The following is a 21,911-nucleotide window of genomic DNA, read 5'->3' on the forward strand; positions in this document are numbered from 1 at the left end:
GCTTACTATGTTTGCATACGTAGATAGAAAGAGCCAAAAAGACTGTCTCTAAGCAGACACAATTTACAGTGCAAAAAAAGCATGTGGGTTATGGTTTAATGGTGTAATAAAGGCTCCATGGGACGCGGGTGGCGCTGTGGGTTAAACTACAGAGTTTAGAACTTGCCGATCAGAAGGTCAGCAGTTCGAATCCCCACAATGGGGTGAGCTCCCGTTGCTCGGTCCCTGCTCATGCCAACCTAGCAGTTCGAAAGCACGTCAAAGTGCAAGTAGATAAATAGGTACCGCTCCAGTCGGAAGGTAAACGGCGTTTCCGTGTGCTGCTCTAGTTCACCAGAAGCGGCTTCGTCATGCTGGCCACATGACCCGGAAGCTGTACGCCGTCTCGCTCAGCCAATAAAGCGAGATGAGCGCCGCAACCCCAGAGTCGGCCACGACTGGACCTAATGGTCAGGGGTCCCTTTACCTTTACTTTTAAAGGCTCCATTTAGTTGCAAGCCAATATGTCTTAATTGTATGTGGCCATGGGCTACTCTACATGCCTGTTCAAGAAATATATGAATGCCCGAATGGTATAGTTGATTTACATCAGTTATTTAAGTTGGCTTAATTTAAATCACCATGTATTGTGTTTCAGCTGAGTTCAGGTGTTTACGATTGCTCTGCAGTGGATAATTGCACATCATCACTTGGCGCACTGGTCACATAGGTGAGTTGGCCATAAAATGCACATTTAATCCATTCACATCCTTTGTGCCACACGCAAATGCTACTGAGATGTGCTTTTCACATTACAGCAGCCCTGGATCCATCCCATGGGGCAGCTGCAACATTTAAGGGCTTGTAACCAGGTGGTCGGGACGCAGGTGGCGCTGTGGGTTAAAGCCTCAGCGCCTAGGACTTGCCGATCGAAAGGTCGGCGGTTCGAATCCCTGCGGCGGGGTGTGCTCCCGCTGCTCGGTCCCAGCGCCTGCCAACCTAGCAGTTCGAAAGCACCTCCGGGTGCAAGTAGATAAATAGGGACCGCTTACCAGCGGGAAGGTAAACGGCGTTTCCGTGTGCTGCGCTGGCTCGCCAGAGCAGCGATGTCACGCTGGCCACGTGACCCGGAAGTGTCTCCGGACAGCGCTGGCCCCTGGCCTCTTGAGTGAGATGGGCGCACAACCCCAGAGTCTGTCAAGACTGGCCCGTACGGGCAGGGGTACCTTTACCTTTACCTTTTAACCAGGTGGTCAGGACGAAATGTGAGAGTTGCTGCTCATACAAAATTGGCACTGCGGGGTAAAATGTGGCCCCCATGTTGGTGCTGTTACACCACCTGACGCAGGGCAAATGACAGAAAACGAATTTATATTTTCCAGTCAATGTAAGATTGCATTCCATTACATTACACTGCGTTGTAGGTTATTCATGAAAATGTTTTCCAGGTCCAGGTCTGACAGCTTAATTTTTTTTCTTTTTTGCACTGGTGCAGCCATGAAACCCTGCTCTTTACCACTGGTGCAGCTGCAGAAAACCCAAATTGCTGTATGCTCTGATTCATCAGATTTTCCTGGGGAGAGTGGTGGGCAAACAGTGCTCTGAGACAGGCCTGGAAAGCCCAGACCTTATGCCTATAATGTGTGGGGCAAAAATGTGGCTGAGCCCTAAGTTACTACAGATCCTGACTGATCTGTACACTACAGATCCTGTGAAATTACTACAGATCCTGTGAAATTATTTCTCCCAGTAATCACAGGGAAGAAAACTGAAGCTCTTATACTGTACTATACTATACTTCTGTAAAGCGCTTTGTGAATTGATGGCACTATATCAAGAAGCAAAACAGCCCTCCTTCTCAGATATATAGGATAGAGGATAGTCTCTTGCGCAAAAACCACGAGTCCTCTGGCACCTTAAAAGCCAACATTTATTGTCACATAAAACTTTTGCTACAAGGAAAGCCTTCAAGGTGCCACAGGACTCTTGTTGCTTCCACACAAATATATAGCTACACGCGAGGAATGGAAAATAGGTGGCGGAAAAAAAGAATCCCTTTTTCTTTGTAGTGCCAAGAAGCAGCCCAATAAAAACCCCGGTATCTTTTCCCTTCCCTAGCCCACAACCAAGGACGTCTACTCTCCTTACGCATGTGAACATTTATCTTGTGATTTTTTTAGGCTCAGACACACACAGCCCATTAATGCGTCTTGCATGCCCCGTCCTTGTTGGAATCAACCTTGGTCTGAAAGGCATGCTTTTAAATCTTATTTCTTAAAGAAAACAAAAAAAAAAACTGTTGCAGGTCTACAGATTTCTCCGCCTCCCGCCTCCCTCCCCCCGACAGCCACCTTGGTATTTTACAGGTCTCTTGTTCACACGCACCTGCAATTATCCTGAATTATACTATGGCGAGGGGGAGGCGGGGGGTGCTGGAGGGTGGAGGAGGCTTGCTGCAAAAGCATCAGCCATCGCTCCTCCATCCTCCAAGACCCACATAATTCCAGCTTCTCCCCCCCCCATCCCCCTTCTCCTTTCCCCCTCCAACCAGTAGGGACCCAGGTTGCCACCACGTGAGCATCTGCCTGGCCCGGCCCTCCTCTTCTTGCGCATACAGAATAGTAGGCGGGCTTTAACCGGGTTTTTTTTTTCCCTCTCCTCCCTCTCCGCCTCCCCCCCCCCCGCAATGTCAGATCCGCTGCAGAAGTGCGGGGCAGCCTGCAAGGCAGAAGGAGGCGCCGCGCGCAGCTGACGGGGTCTCCCCAAAAGCCTGCAGCCTCGAGGAGGCGAGCCAAAGGTCAGCGCCCTCGCTTCGCCGGCGCGGGGGTGGGGGGTCGCCTTGGCTGGCGAGGGGGCAGCCGTCTCCATCTTCTCCCCCACCGGTGCGCACGAAGGGCTTCGCTCCAGTATTAGCTTCGCCTGCGCCGGATCCCCGGCCGGAGAAAAAAACCGAAGCGGAGGGTTCCTGCTTGCAAAGCAGCCGGGGGAAAAACGGGTGCCTTAGGAGAGGAAAGTCAGACGGTGGGTAGGAATTAATTGCAAAATAAACGCATGCGGCAGAGCCACCATCTCACCTCGCTGTGGGGGAGAAAAACTGGGTGAAAGAAGACACCCCCCCTCCCCAAAGAGCAAGCCCGGCTGGATCCCATTGTGTGTGTGCGCGCGCGCGTGGTTTAGTCGATCGGAGCTGAAGGTTATTGTGGAAGGAAGCGGCCTCCTGCAGCAGCAGCAGCAGCGTGTCGTCGGGAGTGGGCGGAGGGAGCCGGGGTGGCGGCGCTTTCCAACGTGGGATTCCATGGCTCTGGCGGCGGAGCTCTGGTGACCCGGGGAGAAGCGGCTCGACTGCGGCAATGCTGCCAGCAGCAGCACCGACGGCTCTGCTGAGAGGAGGCGCCTGAGCAGCGGAGGCGAGGGCAGGCGGCAGGATCCGGCCACATCCACCCTTCCCCCGCTGCCTTTTCTGTTTCCTCCCGCCGCCCCTCCAAACGGATTCGCCTCCCCACTCCACAAACCTCTGCCCACCGTTTGCGCTCTGCTCGCCACTCGAGGGGAGGCGAGGCGTGCGCGGCTTGGCTCGCCTAGCTCGGGCAGGTAGCGGGTCTCCGCGTCCTCCTTTTGCCCTCCTTCCCTCCGACGACCCCCGCGGCCAAAGCCCTTGGGAGCATGGCTACCCTGCTGCGGAAAATCGGGCTCATCCGGATCCACAACAGGGACACCGAGGACCCCAAGCATCACCATCACCACCACCGTCGCGGCAGCATCCAGCAAGGCTCCTCGCTGCGGGGCAAAAGCAACCAGAAGAATAAGCAGCAGCAGCAGCTGCAAGGCACGCCGGCCAGCGGCTGCGGGAGCCCCGGCAAGGAGAGCTGCAGCAGCAGCCGAGGCAGCAGCCCCGCGCGCAACAAGCCCAAGAAGGTGCTGGAAGTGGCCAAGCAGCAGCAACAGGCGAGCCCCGACGGCGCGCCAGAGAAAGCGCAGCAGCAGCAGCAGCGCGACGCCAAGGAGGCTGGCTCGGGCAAAGACCCGGCGTCGGGGGGCAGTGTTGGGCGCTCCAGCACCCCGGCCTTGGTGCCGCCGTCGCTGGTGCCAGCCAGCCGGCAGGCGCACTGCACGCAAGTGCGCACCCGACGGCTGATGAAGGAGCTGCAGGACATCGCGCGCTTGAGCGACCGCTTCATCTCGGTGGAGCTGGTGGACGAGAGCCTCTTCGACTGGAACGTCAAGCTGCACCAGGTGGACAAGGACTCGGTGCTGTGGCAGGACATGAAGGAGACCAACACCGAGTACATCTTGCTCAACCTCACCTTCCCGGACAACTTCCCCTTCGCGCCGCCCTTCATGAGGGTGCTCAGCCCACGTCTGGAGAACGGCTACGTCCTGGACGGCGGCGCCATCTGCATGGAGCTCCTCACCCCCAGAGGCTGGTCCAGCGCCTACACCGTCGAGGCCGTCATGCGCCAGTTTGCCGCCAGCCTTGTCAAAGGGCAGGTAAGGAAGGAAGGGGCTCCTGGTGGGGGGGGGAGTCTTGGGTGGGGGCTCTCTAGGCCGAGAAGCAGTGGGTCCTGGCCCACTGAGAGGCCTTGGGTGGCACCCAGCCTGGCTGTGGTTGAAACACCCCATAACCTCTCCCCCCTGCTAATATTTGGCCAGCTGGGTCCCTCTGTGCCTCTGGTCTCTTGCTGAGCCTTGGCGTTGAAGGGGGTGTTCTGGAGCAAAGGCCTAGGCTTGGCTCAAATCCATCTCCTCCTGCGCTGCCATTTTGCTGCACTGCCTTAGCCACGTGGCTGAATACCAAACCACACATGATGTGGGCGATCTGCAACTTTCGCCTCTTAAATATTAAAGGAGGCGTAAAGTGCTAAAAAATTGGTAAGAAGAGGAGACCACTTATTCAAGTCCCTCGTGTCTTGTTTGGTTGTTTCTTCTTAAAAATCACAACTGTGTGCCTTATCCAAGAGATCTCTTACGAAAGGGGTAGCCAATGCTCTACAGATGTTGGATTTCCAACACCCAGCAGCCCTTTGGTCCCAGAGTTTTAGTCCTGCAACACCTGGAGAGCAGCAGATTGGTTATTTCATACCTTATAGTGTCTCAAGAGGATGCTGGAGTGCACCTCTGGGATGATGCTCAGTTGTGCCCCAGCATCCTCTCCTGCAATACTGGCGAGGATACTGGGATGCCCATCTTGGGCCACACACTGCTTCAAGAGCACTTACAAAAAATATTTCCGGACCTCAAACAAACCCTGCCCAACTCCCCACCCCTCTCCCCAAAAGGGTGTGTAGAAAACCTTTTGCCAAACTCTAGCGCTGGCGGGGGGGAGGGGCAGGCAGGCATCCTAACCTCTTCCTCAAAGATGGGGGAGGTGGTTCTGGTCCCCAAATCTTTGTGTAAATGGAAGAGGATGACTGCTCTGTAGTATTCGGTGGGCTGAGTAGGAGAGATTCATATTCTAAGAGGCTCTGTAGAATCCAGCGGTCAGCAACCCAACACGGTGTAAGCGACCCTTTGCAGGCCACAGAAGGTGCCCAGGAGTGCCCCACAAAGGTGACTTTGGGGAGCAGACATGCAAAGCCAAGATTAATAAAATTCAGAATTATCTGGAGAGAGTGAGTAAAACTGAGTTATTCTCCCTCTCCTAGAACTGGAACTTTTGAGTCATCCAGTGACAAATTGACTGGCAGAAGAATTTTGTCATATAGAACAGTAACGTAGGCAGTCCCTTGCTACAAGATGACACGATGGCAACTACGGTACATCTGTTGGCTAAAAAGGGAAATACAGCACATTGATGGAGACCAAGTGTGCCAGTGACTAAGAGTCAGATTCTGGGAGCAATTAATTCCAGGATTGGCTGGTCAAGTGCTCACACAAATGGAGGCACAGTGTGTTCTTTGCTCTGATCCAGAAAAGCATTTTTGATGTTTTAAAGCAGTCTCACAGCCTGACACAGCTATCTATATTGTGGTGCTGCGTGGAGATGTGATGTTATGAAAGCTTCAAAGGAGAGCCTCTGCAGCCCCGCTTAAGATTGTACGGATATGTGAGACAAAGCAAGGAGCACCACAGTTCTTGTGTATAATAAACCCCAAGGTCTTGAGGTGTCTTCTGAAATGAATGGGTATCAACTGAAGCCTAAGCTAGATAAAGCTACCATCTTGCCAGATCTAAGCTGCCTCCCTAATCCAGCCTTCTGGCTCTTTGTAATCTTGACTAAATATGCAGGAGACCCCTTTTATATATATTTGTCTCCCTGTCTATGTATAATCACATATATGTTTCGTATATGTGCAACCCAATCCTATGCATATATATTTGGGATGCGTTTAGTGGGATTTACACCCAAGTAAGCAGGGATAGGATTGCAACCAAAGTCAGATACAGTATACAGTCTTCAAAACAGAGACAGCAAAAATTCCTCTGCTCTGTTGTTTCATGAAAAATGTTTTTGGGATGTGGTGGGAAGGGATTTTGGTAAGAAAATCCACGCACTCATTTATTTCTTTTTTTAAAAAAGTTGCTGTAATGGGTGTACCTGCCTTGGCTAGCTCCCAATGAATGGCCTCAGGATCTTAATGTGCTTTGTATCCCTTCCTCCCCTAAAAACGTGCGCTGTGGTCACAGACCAATGCAAAATTTGTATTGCTTTTAAATGTTTTCCTGTCGTCGTATGTCATCCTGATGTTCTGCGAGACGGCGGTATATAAATCCGTCTATAAATACATTTTTTTATTAATCGCTCTGTCATAAATTAAATTTGGTCTTGACTAATGGTTACAAACCCATATTTCCAAGTAATGGTTTTAAACAACTGCGTATTGCAATGCACTTAAGCAGGTGGTAGATCCTTCTTGTGTCTCCTCCTACTTTCCAAACATCAGTATCACTAAGCAAGACAGAGAAGACAATGCCCATTGGAACATCCTTAGGTGTTTGGATTGCAGTCTGGTGGGAAGTTCTGTGCAAACCCCACTCAAATGAAGGCATTGTGCAGCTCTTGTTCATTTCGGTGGGCTTTGAGCATGATAGTATCCTGCTAGATTGCACCTTTCTTTATTTTTTAATAGCTCCAGCGTAGGCATTGGATATGTTCTTCTTCAGTGTTAACCTCCAAAGACCCTCCAACCCCCAAATGCAGAATGTACATATACACAGATAAATTAAAACAGATTTGAAAACTAAGTAAAAAAACAAAAAAAAACCAACTTTAAAAATAAATAAATAATAATAATAGCTTGGTTGAAGTTAACTCTGAATACCAGCATGTTAAACCAATACTTACAGCCCCTTAGAACTGAATTGTATATATAGGGGGTTATCTGAACAAGTCATACTCCAGAGTAAACCCATTGAAAGCAATGGAACACGAGTCCATTTATTTCAATGGGTCTTCTCCGTTTGACTTAGTCAGATGTCACCCACTGAGTTAAATACCACTTCTCCAGGTGGACCATGGGGAAAATATGTTTTGAGGATAGAAATGACATAATTGTGGCACGATAGGACATATACTGTATTCTTATGATGGATTTGAGGCAGGTCCCTGGGCTTCGCCAGTTATCACAGATATTGGAATCCAGCTCTTGGTTCCAAGAGATGCCATCCCATATATTACTAAGGGCAGACTATGTCCCCCTGGGTGATCTTGTATAATCCTTTTTTTTTTACTAGCTGAGCTTTTCAGTTTGCTTCATTCTCGAATTATGAATCCTTGTTTAGAAGTTTTAAGGGCAGTCTTGAGGACTAAGTGGCTGTTATAACTGAAAAGGTTATGTAAGGTTTGGGCTTTATATATCCACTTCATTTCTTTGGAATATCTATATCTCACCTTTGGAGTGAATTATCCTCAAGCTGGCTTACAACAGACTGCAGCAGTGCACACCTGTGTGAACACTCAGCCCAAGCTCACACAACCCAACATCATCCCTTAGTCCCCCAGTCAACTGATGGGGCCAGAGTGTGCTTCCTTCGACTCTGCAGTTCCAAGGCAACTGGCAGGCAGGGGTTGAAGAATCTCACTTCACTTGTTTCTTCTGTGATGGATGGATGGATAAGAGCAAGTTGGCGCCCACCCCTTGCCGTGATGTTCTTCTAGAAGGCAGGGCGTGAAAACATCCAGTGGCCCAGTCCTTTGGCCAATGTCAGACACCAGAGGGTGCTTCTTTTCAGTGCTGGAATCTCAGGGCACTTGGACCTGTGTACAGTGGTACCTTGGGTTACATACACTTCAGGTTACATACGCTTCAGGTTACAGACGCCACTAACCCAGAACTAGTACCTCAGGTTAAGAACTTTGCTTCAGGATGAGAACAGAAATCGTGCTCTGGCTGCGCGACAGCAGCAGGAGGCCCCATTAGCTAAAGTGGTGCTTCAGGTTAAGAACAGTTTCAGGTTAAGAATGGACCTCCGGAACGAATTAAGTACTTAACCCGAGGTACCACTGTATTCTTTAATGTACAAAAATGTCCCATGGAACTCAAGGGAGATTACATGCAGAGGATTGTACTGATTAAGTTGCTTAATATATTCAGTTTTACTAAAATGACTTTAAATGTTGAACAACCTTTTCACATTTATAACAGGCCATTGAGCATGCTGCGTGATTGACTTCTATTTAACATTCCTAATGCACTGCTGCTTAACACACATAAGGAACATTTATCCATTTAATAGGCAGGTGTATTTACATGTAGCATTTCCCAAAATTCATAAAAATACCAAGTTTGTTTATTCAGCTATAGAATGAACATAATAGTATACTTTGTAGATAGTCTACATGCTCTCTTTGGATATAACCTATTTTAGTAATTATATTAACTGGTTGGTATGTATCATTGCTTAGGAAAGGTATGACATACCAGTGGGATGGGAAATTTGATTTAAATTAATGATTTAAATTGTAGTGTGTGTGTTTTTTAACTCAACAAGAGAAAGGCCAATATAAATCATTGGTTTAATTCAAGTTTCTCATTATACTTCAAACCTTCCCTAAACAATTACCCTCAATTCTAATGAACCCACCTTGCCTTCTTAAACTATCAGCAGCCCTTCTAAGTTAAATGTCTACCAAAAGACAATGAAATTGTCTGTGCCATTAGGCTCAAAGCAGTTTTCAGTGAGAAAACATTTTTTTACCCTGTGAAGAATGCACAAAATGGACATTTTGGATATCAGCTTGATGGACACTTCATTTTATTATACAGAGGGAATGAGGAAACCAGTTTGATCTGCTTTTGCCCTGCTTTACCAGAAAGCCATGAGGAAACCAAATATTATATAGATGCAATTTCAGGGGAAATCCATGGTTTTCTGACATTGGCCATAATTATTTCTGCCAGTACTATCTTCCTTCTCAGCTTTCTCCTCTGCTCCCCAAGAACCTCCTTGTGATTGTACGGCGATTTTCTCCTGGAAATACTTCTCGTAAATATCTGTCCATTTGGGGATTAGAAGATGAGGAGAGGTGGTTGCACAATTAATTAAACCACATTGCTTCATGTTTCAGGGCTAGATCATGGAACCACTTTCCCATCCATTAGTCATATGATCCTTTTTGCCACTGATATGAGTAATTCATGTTACTTCAAGCCTAATGAGAACAATTGTCAGCGCTGGGTCTTTTTTGCATTCTTGCAATTAAAGTAACAGGCTTTTACTTAATTGCTTTATGTCAGTGTTTCCCAACCTTTTTTGGGCAAAGGCACACTTGATTGATGAAAAAAATCTCGAGGCACACCACCATTACAGCCCCGTGACGTCAGCGCGCAGCGTCACGCCGGGAGGGACGCACGAAAGTGTAAGTTTCAATTTTTTCCCCTCCCCCTTGCCGGGGAACCTCCAAGCTTTGGGGGTGGGGGGGGAGGAGGCAGCAAAGCGAGGGACTGAGGGACTCCTCCAACTCCTCCTCCTGCTCGTCCACGGCCAGGTAGAGCCGCTTGAGGCGCCGCTTGAGCTCCTTCTCCTGCTCGTTCAGGGCCGGGTCGCCGCCGTGAGCGGAGGCGGCGTGGGGGACCCCGCAGGTCAGGGCGAGTCGGCTCGTCTGCTGCCACGACAGGAGCAGGGCGGGCGGCGAGGGGGTGGCTGGGTGGGGAAGATCCCCCTCGGATCTGCTCCCTCTCAGGCTCGGTCGGCGCTGTCACGAAGCGAGACGAGGCTGGAAGGCGCCGCTCTCCTCCTCCCTCCGCAGCAAGCGTGGCCTGGCGCGAATCAAATCGCCGCTCCTGTCCCGTGCGCTCAGGTGGGCAGCTCCAAAGGGGCGCCCCCGTGCGCCGGCTTGGGGTGGCTGCCCAAGCGCCTTCTCTCTCTCGCCTCCTCCCACGAGTTCGGGGTCAGCCTCCCGCTCCTCCTCCGCTTCCTCCTGACAGCCGCCGGGGTCTTTGGTCGCCGCAGCCTCCCGTCCAAGAAGCACCTTCGCCCAGGCAAGGACGCGCGCGGAGCTGGCGAGCGCCGAGGGGTGGGGCTCTCGCGCCCGCCTCCCGAACCAGGAGGGCCGGGTCGCCGCCGTGAAGGAAGGGCGCCGGGGCGCTGCTGCTGCCGCCGCCGCTCCCAGCAGGCATGGGCCCAGCTGAGGCGGCGGCGGCTGTTGTGGTGGTGGCAGCGATAGCGGGTGGAGGAGGGAGCGGCGGCGGGGCCGAGGTGGCCGGCGGCGGCGGGGGAGGCGGCGGCGGGTGGAGCAGGAGGGCGGCCGAGGCCGGTGAGGGAGTAGGGTTGCCCGGGGCTTGAGGAGCCGTCGCCGGGAGTTGCTGCTGCTGTTGTTGCTGCTGCTGCCCGGACATGCCGGCCTCCTCCTCGTCCGCTGTCTCGCGCTCCTCCCTTTTGCGCGCGCTGCCCCGCCGCCGCCCCATTGGCCGGGTCCTGTCAGCTGATCCTGTGTTATTTCCTGTGTGTGTGTGTGAGGGGAGAATGGAGAGAGAAACCTCGGCACCACCACCGCGGAGCCGCCCCCGGCTCGACGCGGATCCTCGCCGCCGCCGCCCCGCCTCTCGCCGCCCGACTCGCGGCACACCAGGCAAGGTCTCGCGGCACACTAGTGTGCCGCGGAACACCGGTTGGGAAACACTGCTTTATGTGACTCAGTCATGTCTTCTAGAAAGGAGCGTAGGATCGTGTTGTACTGAGCAAGCTTTTGAGTTCCCTAGAACACTTCAACAGATTAGTTGTCAGGAAAGCCTACTACGGATGGGTGGGGCAGGTTGGAGTCCTTATTTAGTGCTGATCCAAAAACGAAATGTGGGAGGCAGGAGCAGACGATTCAATTAGGCTCAATTAGCTGCCGCAGTGAAGAGGAGGACCAGGTCCAGAGGTTCCTGCCTTGCATGTGTGCCCATATACGAAGTCAGCATCAACTATTCTAATGCAGTCAACCTGCACCATTTTAAACTTAAACACTGAGACGAATAATTATTTCAACATTTGTTCCGGAACGCAGTCTATTGCTTCAACCCCTCCTTATCACATGAGTGTCTGTGTGAGAGAAAGTGTGCTCGCGAATAAGAAATACAGATCTGTGATATAATTGCTACAGAGAAATACATTTTTAAGGGAAGGTTAAATTGCAATCCTAAATATACTTTGTAGGGAGTAAGCCTCACTTACTATTGCGGGACCCCTAATTATTCACAATGCACTGTTTCCACTGGAATTCTATCATTTTAATTCTATAATCTAGAATATTAATTCCTATACTTGTTATTAAAAATGATGCTCCTGTGTTGTTGAAGAGCAAAGGGGAAATGCAGAGGTGAATGTTTGTCAACAGTTTCATAATGCTTTTTTGTAATTAAAAATGTGAAGGCAATCGCAAAGGGAAAATGAGAGGGTAGTATTAATAGTAGAGTGTTGTCAATGTCTGTTTGATAATCTGAGCAACTGCTGTCCAGTAGCAGTCGGATTCAGCCCCGGGTAATACGAGTTGCATTATATAACCTGGATGATTCTGTTGCATAAGGCAGATGGTACGGAAGCTCTGGCTAGGAGGAACACTTGAGATTCTTGGTCCTCTTTGCAGAGCTAGTCTTTCTTAACACTTAGTTTAAGAAGGGCACTTGCACTGAGAGGGAACCTATTTCCATCTGTTGGGAAATACAATCATTGAATCTGTGAAACTCTTAACTGGCATTATACCCATTGTGTAGCACTTGGTAAGATTCCCAGTGTTTCATCAGAAGAGCTTCTGTCAGTTTAATCAGGCAATGTTAAGATAGTGCTTTAAATGGAAATAAGAGCCCTGTTGGATCAGACAGGGTCTCCCTCTGGTTTCCAACAATGCATTGCAGGAGATTGAACTAAATGGCCCTTGTGGGCCCTTCCAACTCCTCCATGATTCTGTGAATGGCCCCAAATTGATCTCCCCTGGGCAGCCCGTGGAAGGAGCAGCAGGAGCAAAGCACATGTTATTGGATCACTACAATTATTGGGATTAGTAGTATATTCCTTAAAGGTAAAGGTAAAGGTACCCCTGCCCGTACGGGCCAGTCTTGACAGACTCTGGGGTTGTGCGCCCATCTCACTTAAGAGGCCAGGGGCCAGCGCTGTCCGGAGACACTTCCGGGTCACGTGGCCAGCGTGACATCGCTGCTCTGGCGAGCCAGAGCTGCACACGGAAACGCCGTTTACCTTCCCGCTGGTAAGCGGTCCCTATTTATCTACTTGCACCCGGAGGTCTTTCGAACTGCTAGGTTGGCAGGCGCTGGGACCGAGCAGCGGGAGCGCACCCCGCCGCAGGGATTCGAACCGCCGACCTTTCGATCGGCAAGTCCTAGGCGCTGAGGCTTTAACCCACAGCGCCACCTGCGTCCCTATATTCCTTAGTGGTGCCTATCTTACCGTGTGGAAAACGTCTAGCAAAAAAGCGCCTGAGCTCCAAAAACTTATTTACGTAGCATTAACTATTATTTAAGGGACGCGGGTGGCACTGTGGGTTAAACCACAGAGACTAGGACTTGCCGATCAGAAGGTTGGCGGTTCGAATCCCTGCGACGGGGTGAGCTGGCTCGGTCCCTGCTCCTGCCCACCTAGCAGTTCAAAAGCACGTCAAAGTGCAAGTAGATAAATAGGTACTGCTCCGGCGGGAAGGTAAACCGTGTTTCCGTCCACTGCTCTGGTTCGCCAGAAGCGGCTTAGTCATGCTGGCCCCATGACCCGGAAGCTGTCTGCGGACAAACGCCAGCTCCCTCGGCCAATAAAGCGAGATGAGCGCCGCAACCCCGACCAGAGTCGGTCACAACTGGACCTAATGGTCAGGGATTCCCTTTACCTTTAACTATTATTTATCTCAGTAATAAGACACAGGAGATGTAGGGTTGTTTCCAGCTAAGTTCTACTCAGAGACCCATTGAAAATATTGAGCCCAAGTTAGTTGTGTTCATTAACATAGATAGGCCTACTCAGAGTAGGATTAGCTTTGGCCGCAACCCTGAGGGGCAATTCCATGCTCCATGGAAAGGCAGCTGAGGGGCCATAAGTTCCTTTAACTTCCTCTTCCACCAGGGCGGGGAGAGTGAGGTTGCTCCCCGAGGCCTTCCTGATGCACAGAGGAAAATTCTGCCACAGACCGATGCATATTAACTCTATAACGACAAATAAAATTCAGCAGCTCAGCAGGGACTCCCACAAAAACTTGAGCAGGAAAGTGTGCTGAAAAACTCATCCTCATTGGTGCCCAACTGCACCTGAGAAGGGAAGCATAGAAACATAGACTTGTAGGGTAGGAAGGGAATTTGAGGGTCATCAAGTCCAAACCTCTTTCAACACACGGTCCTCCATTCTATTTGAAACAGTACAAAGCCCTGCATAGCTTTGCAAGTGTGCTCGTGATTTTCTTGCTGCACCACTTGGAGGGCCAGGGAATTCCATAATCAGAGCACCACTACTGAGAATGCAGGTAGATGCTGCACAGTCAAGAAGGCCTTTCCCAAAGATCTCAAAATATGGCTGAGAAAGCCCTGCTGTGATCCATCTTTTACTTCATGTCTGGATTCTGATGTTGGCTGTGAATCATCAGACTAATGAGATGGGACCGTGGATTTGAAAACGTGTTTCAGGGAACCTTGGAAGCTCGTTGAGGCTCTTCAGTGAGGAAACTCACCAGCTGAAGACAGCTTGGCCATAATTATCTTCTCTTCCCACAGAATGTGCAGCTTCAAAGTACCTTTAGATCTCTTCTAAGCCATGCTCTCAATTGACATGGGTCAACAGTGAAACCCTGTAGATCTGGCCATTAGGGAGAAACACAGAAAACTGTCTTACATATGAATCAGACCATTGATTGACCTAGCTCAGGCCTTCAGGCAGAGGTCGTTCCCAGCCCTACCTAGCGATGCCAGAGACTTAACCTCCACAGAGCTTTGGCCTTTCCCTAAAGACAGACATTGGTTGGTGAACCACCAACCTTTTGGTTTACAGTCACGCACGCTAACCAGTTATGCCCAATTGCTTCCCTTTATGAACTGAATGTGACCCTTGGAATGTGACCTGGAATTATTGACAGTGCACAAGGCAGCCATGGCAAAACAAGTTGATCTGGAAAAGGTTCCCTGAAGGTAGAAAACTTTAGACTAAGGCATGCTTACCAGAAAATGGTTTGTGGACACAAACCATTACAAAACATGGCGTCCTGCCGGGGCTGTGGGGCTATTGAATGTTTGTGGATCAAGGCTGTGGGCATATTTGGGCAGGCCTGTGGGCACACTTGGACTTTTGAGTGAGGGGCACGGACAACACCCTTCTGGTCATTTCTCTCCCCCAGACCCACCTCCACTCCCAAGAGACAGAAAGAGAGAAAGCACATGCACGTACAATTTGCATTTCCAAGGAATCTGGGTAAAAGCTGGATCCAGTGCAGTTAACTGAGCCTTGTTAAACACAAAGAGCTGAAAGATAGAAGTGTTTTCCCCAACTGTACGTACTTTTCAGTACAAAGAGTACTGAGAAAAGGGTAACCACTCTTACCGCAGGATGACTAGGGGGCAGTGAGGCACTCAGAGGCTTTGTGGGTGCCAGGGGAACACCTCAGGTGGACCTCCCATAGGCTCTGTGTCGGTGACCCCTAAGCTGCAATCTCCAAACCACTGTCCATTATTCCTAAACTCGTTTTTGGAAAGTGATGCTTTTAAATTATGTGCTCTGAACATGAAAACATGGGTCATTAAGATGTGGCGAGCCTATTAAGAACACAAGAAGTGCCCTGCTGAATTGGGGCAAAGCTGCCTAGTTCAGCATCTTGTTTCCTCATCACTTGGGATTCAGGCGCATGCTAATGCTCATCTTGGAGGTAAAAAGGTAAAGGTAAAGGTACCCCTGACCATTAGGTCCAGTCATGGACAACTCTGGGGTTGCGTGCTCATCTCGCTTTATAGGACAAGGGAGCCGGCATTTGTCCATAGACAGCTTCCAGATCATGTGGCCAGCATGACTAAGCCGCTTCTGGCGAACCAGAGCAGCGCACGGAAACGCTGTTTACCTTCCCGCCGGAGCGGTACCTATTTATCTACTTGCATTTTGATGTGCTTTTGAACTGCTAGGTTGGCAGGAGCTGGGACTGAGCAACAGGAGCTCACCCAGTCGCGGGGATTTGAACCACCGACCTTCTGATCGGCAAGCCCTAGGCTCTGTGGTTTAACCCACAGTGCCACCCGCGCAAACAGGACTGATAGCCAATTATAGCCTTTCCCCCTGTGAATTTGTCCCTTTTAGAGCCTCCTAACCTGGTGATTAAGAGACGCGGGTGGCGCTGTGGATTAAACCACAGAGCCTAGGACTTGCCGATCAGAAGGTCGGCGGTTCGAATCCCCACGATGGGGTGAGCTCCCGTTGTTTGGTCCCTGCTCCTGCCAACCTAGCAGTTCGAAAGCACGTCAAAGTGCAAGTAGATAAATAGGTACCACTCTGGCAGGAAGGTAAATGCCGTTTCCGTGCACTGCTCTGGTTCACCAGAAGCAGCTTAGTCATGCTGGCCACATGACCCGGAAGCTGTACTCCAGCTCCCTCAGCCAATAAAGTGAGATGAGCGCCACAACCCCAGAGTCGGTCACGACTGGACCTAATGGTCAGGGGTCCCTTTACCTTTACCTTTAACTTGTGGTTGTGATGAGTCACCCTACTTTATAGGTGGGGAGCCCATCTTCTATTTATTTTTGCCGATTCACTGATGCATGTGGAACAAGGGGTTCCTAATTTATTCCCACCATTGTCCATAAATTCAAAACCTAACTGCCATATATTTATGTTATCCTGTTTCCTAAAGCCTTCATCTACAACCCTGTAGCTGTGGTATTTTAGACATGGCCTAAAACCAGCTAGGCACACTTTTATAAGTAAAAGTATATAAAAATGAAAAAGGAATTATTTATTTATCAGAAACTATAAATGTAAAATAAGGCAAATTCAGCTGGGTCCTATTTCTTACTTATGTTTGCTCAAATGAGGTTACAGTGTCTTCAAGTGACAGTTACAGAAGTTTGGGTATGGCTGCCTAGTAAAGTGTAGCTCCTAACCCATTTAATTGATATTCCACTTTCCCCTGTAAATCTCGCCACCGGGCACCGTAGACCTCTGAGCCAGACTTGCAGACAGTTCTCACTCTGGTCAGCTCCAGAAGCTCCTTACTGAATCCCTCTCACTTGCTTAATGCCTTTATATGGCCTCACTGCCAAGTCTTCGGCATAAGCCAGTGATTCAGCTCTTTTGAGACAGACTATATTTCCTATAATTTTTATTAAATTTTCTGTTTTACCATTTCAAATAAACATTTTACATACTTTAAAATATCAATGACTTCCCTTCTTCTCTTTCCATGGTTCATTTTGAATATCTTACATCCATTCATATTTTACAAAAATTATTCCAATCGGTTTTCCATTGTTACATCCGTCAAAAATTATTTACACTGTTGAATTGATTTTAATCCTGCCAGCGTTTTCAGCTGTACACAGTTATTTTCCATATACTCAATAAACATTTTCCAGTCTTCTTTAAACTTATGTTCTTCTTGCTCTCTTTTCCTATATGTTAAGTCTGAAAGTTGTGTATATTCTGTCAACTTAAGTTGCCAATCTTCTTTAGTTGGCACCTCGCTCACTTTCCCTTTTCGGGCTAACAAAACATGGGCCGCAGTTGTTGCATACATAAATAGCCTTTTCTGACACCTGGGAATTTCAGTCTAAATTATCCACAAAGGAAAGAACTCTGGGGGGCTTGGGGGGGGAGTAATTTGAAACATTTTTTTCAATTCATTATAAATCATTTCCCAATGAGACAAACTAAATTTTCAGTTTTCTCTAGGCTCTTAATAGTCCCTTGCCTGTCTTCCACCTGCTTCTGCCTCTTCTCTCAGCTTGTTCTTCTTGGCTATCTCATTCTTCTGTCTTCTTTTTTCTTGTCTTCTTCATTCTTGTCTTCTTTCTCTCTGCCCCACCCACTTGCAAGACTAGTAGAATAGCTTCATTTATTTTGCAGCTGGCCTGTCCTTCAGCCAACCGGATTTGAGTGGAATCCAACCTCATCCAATCACTTTTCCTGTCGAATGAGTGATCAAGAATTTCTACCCATTAAGCCCATCAGAAGTGTGGTTTTACAGTTCTGTCCCATAGTATTTAAAAGGACCCAGTTTCTCCTCAGACCAGACTTTTGTAACTTAAATAGCAGCCGAATGTCAACCGCCTTTTAATGGGGAGAAAATGTAGTCTACATTTACTTTATAATGGGGTGTTTGAATGAGATTGGCATCAGTGCCTGAACAGACAAGCACTCTTACTTAGAAATAATTTTTTCCACTTTAATCTCCCAAATGATTCCTATCAAGTGAAAAGCCATTGAAACATTTTTAGCATCTGCAAGTCAAGAAAATGCTGCTGAGAATTTTTGGATAAAGTGATGCATATCTCTGGGGCTCGGGAAAGGATTTAAGACATTCAGCCAGCCTATCCAAACAACTCTTAAGAGTTTATATTTCGTATCTCTCAATTTAAAAGTCAGTCACATTTCCAGCACATTCTGGTGGGACTTTGTGGATAGGAGCTGAATTGATTCCCAGTGGTTGGAGCTATCAGGGGCAGAGAGCAAATTAAACCAGCAGTGTCTGCAAGTACTCCCTTTCCACTTTTTACCCTACAAGTGAATAATAATAATAATAATAATAATAATAATAATAATAATAATAATATTTTAATATTTATACCCCGCCCATCTGGCCGGGTTTCCCCAGCCACTCTGGGCAGCTTCCAACAAAATATTAAAAGACAATAGTGCGTCAAACATTAAAAGCTTCCCTAAACAGGGCTGCCATCAGATGTCTTCTAAAAGTCTGGTGGTAGTTGTTCTCTTTGACATCTGGTGGGAGAGCGTTTCACAGGGTAGGTGCCACGACCGAGAAGGCCCTCTGCCTGGTTCCCTGCAGTTTGGCTTATCGTAGTGAGGGAACCGCCAGAAAGCCCTCGGCGCTGGACCTCAGTGTCCGGGCTGAACAATGGGAGTGGAGATGCTCCTTCAGATATACTGGACCGATTCCGTTTAGGGCTTTAAAGGTCAGCACGAACACTTTGAATTGTGCTCAGAAATGTACTGGGAGCCAATGTAGGTCTTTCAAGACCGGTGTTATGTGGTTTCGGCAGCCGCTCCCAGTCACCAGTCTAACTGCCGCATTCTGGATTAGTTGTAGTTTCCGGTTCACCCCACGTAGAGCGCATTGCAGTAGTCCAAGCGAGAGATAACCAGAGCATGCACCACTCTGGCGAGACAGCCTGTGGGCAGATAGGGTCTCATCCTGCGTACCAGATGGAGCTGGTAAACAGCTGCCCTGGACACAGAATTGACCTGCACCTCCATGGACAGCTGTGAGTCCAAAATGACTCCCAGGCTGCGCACCTGGTCCTTCAGGGGTAGTGTTACCCCATTCAGGACCAGGGAGTCCCCCACACCTGCCCACCTCCTATCCCCCCAAAACAGTACTTCTGTCTTGTCAGGATTCAACCTCACTCTGTTAGCCGCCATCCATCCTCCAGCCTTTCCCCTCGGACTATGTGTGTCTCTACCTTCACTGACCACAATCCTCCAGTGGGGTGCAATGGACCCTCTTGTAGTTATGCAAGTATTGCCTACCCACAGACACCATCCATCATAAAAATGACAGCCATTTCCACCTATTTAACTGCCACTAAAGGGGCCACTCGGTGATTTCAGTGAGGTATAACTCAGTCTACCCCAGGGGTCACCCATCCCTTGGGAGCCAGTGGGCACAGCCTGACTCTCTAGAAAGTGTCATGAGTGCCAGTCACAAAATGGCTCTTGTGGGGCATAACACAAAATGGCGGCTGCAAAGGCTGGGCCAGTGACAACAGGAATTGAGCAGGAAGAACATACCGTCTCTCATGCATTGCAAATTTTGAGGGGATCTTTTACTGAGGCCTATTATGGGTGCCATATGAGATACTGCCAGGTGTTGTATGTTGGTGCCTGCAGGCTCTATATTTGTGTCCCCTGATCCAGCCTATGAAAGGAAGAAGAAGGAACAAAGAGAGAATTCTCCAGTAGGTGTGTTTTATCACCATAGATAGCTCTGTCAGAAGATCATGAGACTCTTAATCTCAGGGGCTTGAGCCCCATATTGGGCAAAATATTCTTTCATTACTGGGGGCTTGGACTAGATGACTCTCATGATGCCACCCAGTTCTACAATTCTCTGATTCTGTTATTCTCAGAACAGGATTAATGGCAAAAGAAAATCAGATTTGTGATGAAAATTTGCAGCAAGTACCGAGCATGATCCTACTAAAGAACTCTTTTTTAAAAAAAATATAATTTTTATTAGTTTTTTTTAACATATCATTTTCAACAGTAATTAAACATACTTTTACATCTTATTCAAATTTTTGACTTCCATCAACCCTGTCTGAAAATTTTCCAATCTAATCTCTCAGTATGCATTTCTTATCTTCCCTATTATATTTCAAACTCATAACCAATATCTCTATCTTTTTCTACTTTGTAACACTTCATATATTTCTCCTTACAAAACTTCTTGTAGTCTTAGCGTAATTTGTTGATTACAGTTGCTCTTCAAATAATTCATATACTTCTTCCAATCTTCTGTAATTCTCTGGTCCCACAGGTTTCGAATCCTTCCTGTCATTTGTCCAATTCTGCATAATCCATTAATTTCGTCTGCCATTCTTCTTTTGTCGGAATTTCTTCTTGTTTCCATTTCTGGGCTAACAATGTTCTTGCCACAGTTGTTGCACATAAAAACAATTTAACATCTTGCCTATTAATGTCCTGACCTATAATTCCAAATAAAAATGCTTCTGGTTTTTTTTTTAAATGTATATTTCAACATCTTTTTCATCTCATTATATATCATTTCCCAGAAGTTCTTTACTTTTTTGCATTCCCACCACATATGATAAAATGTTCCTTCTTTTTCTTTACATTTCCAACATTTATTATTTGTCTTATACATTTTAGCTAATTTCACTGATGTAATACACCATCTATACATCATTTTCATCATATTCTCTTTCAAAGCATTACAGGCTGTAAATTTTATCCTTTCATTCCACAACCTTTCCCATTCTTCCTACCAAAGAACTCTTAACTTAGCTTTATTCACACGCATGTGCTCAATGTCCCTCTCACCAATACCGTTTAGACATCCAAGATTTAAAGTTTGCTAGATGGTACACATTCCTTGCAAGTACTTTTGTTGCTGCTATTTAACAGGGGGAAGTGGTTATGGAACTTAGGGCTCATTCACACGTCTCTGGGTTCTGTGATTTCTTCCATTTGTTCCATGATTTCTGGGCACGGCTCCAAGAGGTTTTTCTTCCATCCCTTCGCTTTTCCCGGGAAAACCCCGCTGTTTGCTGTTGAATCTGAACAAACGTCAGTCCACAGAAAACCCAATTGATGTTTGCTCCGATTCAGAAGTAAACGGAAGTTGTGAATGAGCCTTTACTTTGCCACATACCGTATTTTTCGCCCTATAGGACGCACTTTTTCCCCTCCAAAAATGAAGGGGAAATGTGTGTGCGTCCTATGGGGCAGGCTTTCGCTGAAGCCTGGAGAGCCGCAGCGCCAGCCCCACAAGGTCGGGGGACTGCGGGGAGGCGGAACGCCGTCATCCCGCTGTCTCCCGATGTGGTTTGGAGGCTTTTCCCCGCCACCAGCCCCGCAAGCTCCGGGGACAGCTAGGAGGCTCAGCGTGTCTTCCCGCTGTCCCTGGACCTGGTCTGCAGGCGGGCGGCGGGGAGAAGAGCGCTTCTCCCCGCTGCCAGCCCCACAAGCGCCTGGGGGGGAAATAATTTTTTTTCCTTTATTTCCCCCCAAAAAAACTTGGTGCGTTCTATGGGCCGGTGCGTCCTATGGGGTGAAAAATACGTACATAAATAATGCAAGTTGAGAGTATTACAAATGGGAACTGTTAAAGTGGGGACAGGTTTTTTCTTTATATTGCAAACTAGGAGGCTGTATCATACAACCTTAAGGTTTTTGGAATTCATGGTTGTAATAAATCCATTGCTCTGCAATCAGCAAGACTTATTTGTGGGATGTGAAACACAGGAGCAGTCAATTACAACATTCCTAGAGTGTACATGTTTAGACATGGGGAGGGATGTTTGTCCAGCCAGCAGGTAAACTTCCTGCTTCCCTCTGGGCTGGGACAGACTTCCTCCGCATGTGGCTAGAGGTGGGTGTGGCCTCACCTGTGCAGGTAATGATAAAAGCACAGGGCAGAGGCAACCATCCCTCTCGTGCCTCTCTGCCATCTTCATCTTCGAACAAGCAACATCTCTCCTGAGTGAAAGATGCCCTCTTGGCTCCCAGCCAAGAGAAGAGAAAGGGGGACTATCTTCTTATAAGATAGAATCCAAATGTATATTCCTTCACTAAGCTTCAGTCTGCCTTCTGGGATCTGATTGTGAACAGAATGTGAGTAAACT

General features: G+C 48.2%; 1 protein-coding gene across 1 annotated transcript in view; it reads left to right on the top strand.

The window, feature by feature from the left end:
* The first annotated feature begins 2,579 nt into the window (after positions 1-2,579).
* UBE2QL1 (ubiquitin conjugating enzyme E2 QL1) overlaps positions 2,580-21,911 on the top strand; it is a 33,986-nt gene continuing 14,654 nt past the window's right edge. Inside the window, exon 1 of the mRNA XM_083748485.1 lies at positions 2,580-4,467. Coding sequence (XP_083604611.1) covers positions 3,643-4,467 — 825 coding nt within the window. The 5' untranslated portion in view covers positions 2,580-3,642. The remainder of the gene's footprint in view (positions 4,468-21,911) is intronic.

The sequence above is a fragment of the Podarcis gaigeae genome, assembly GCF_964106915.1.
Source record: "Podarcis gaigeae genome assembly, chromosome: 7".
NCBI classification, from domain to species: Eukaryota; Metazoa; Chordata; class Lepidosauria; order Squamata; family Lacertidae; genus Podarcis; species Podarcis gaigeae.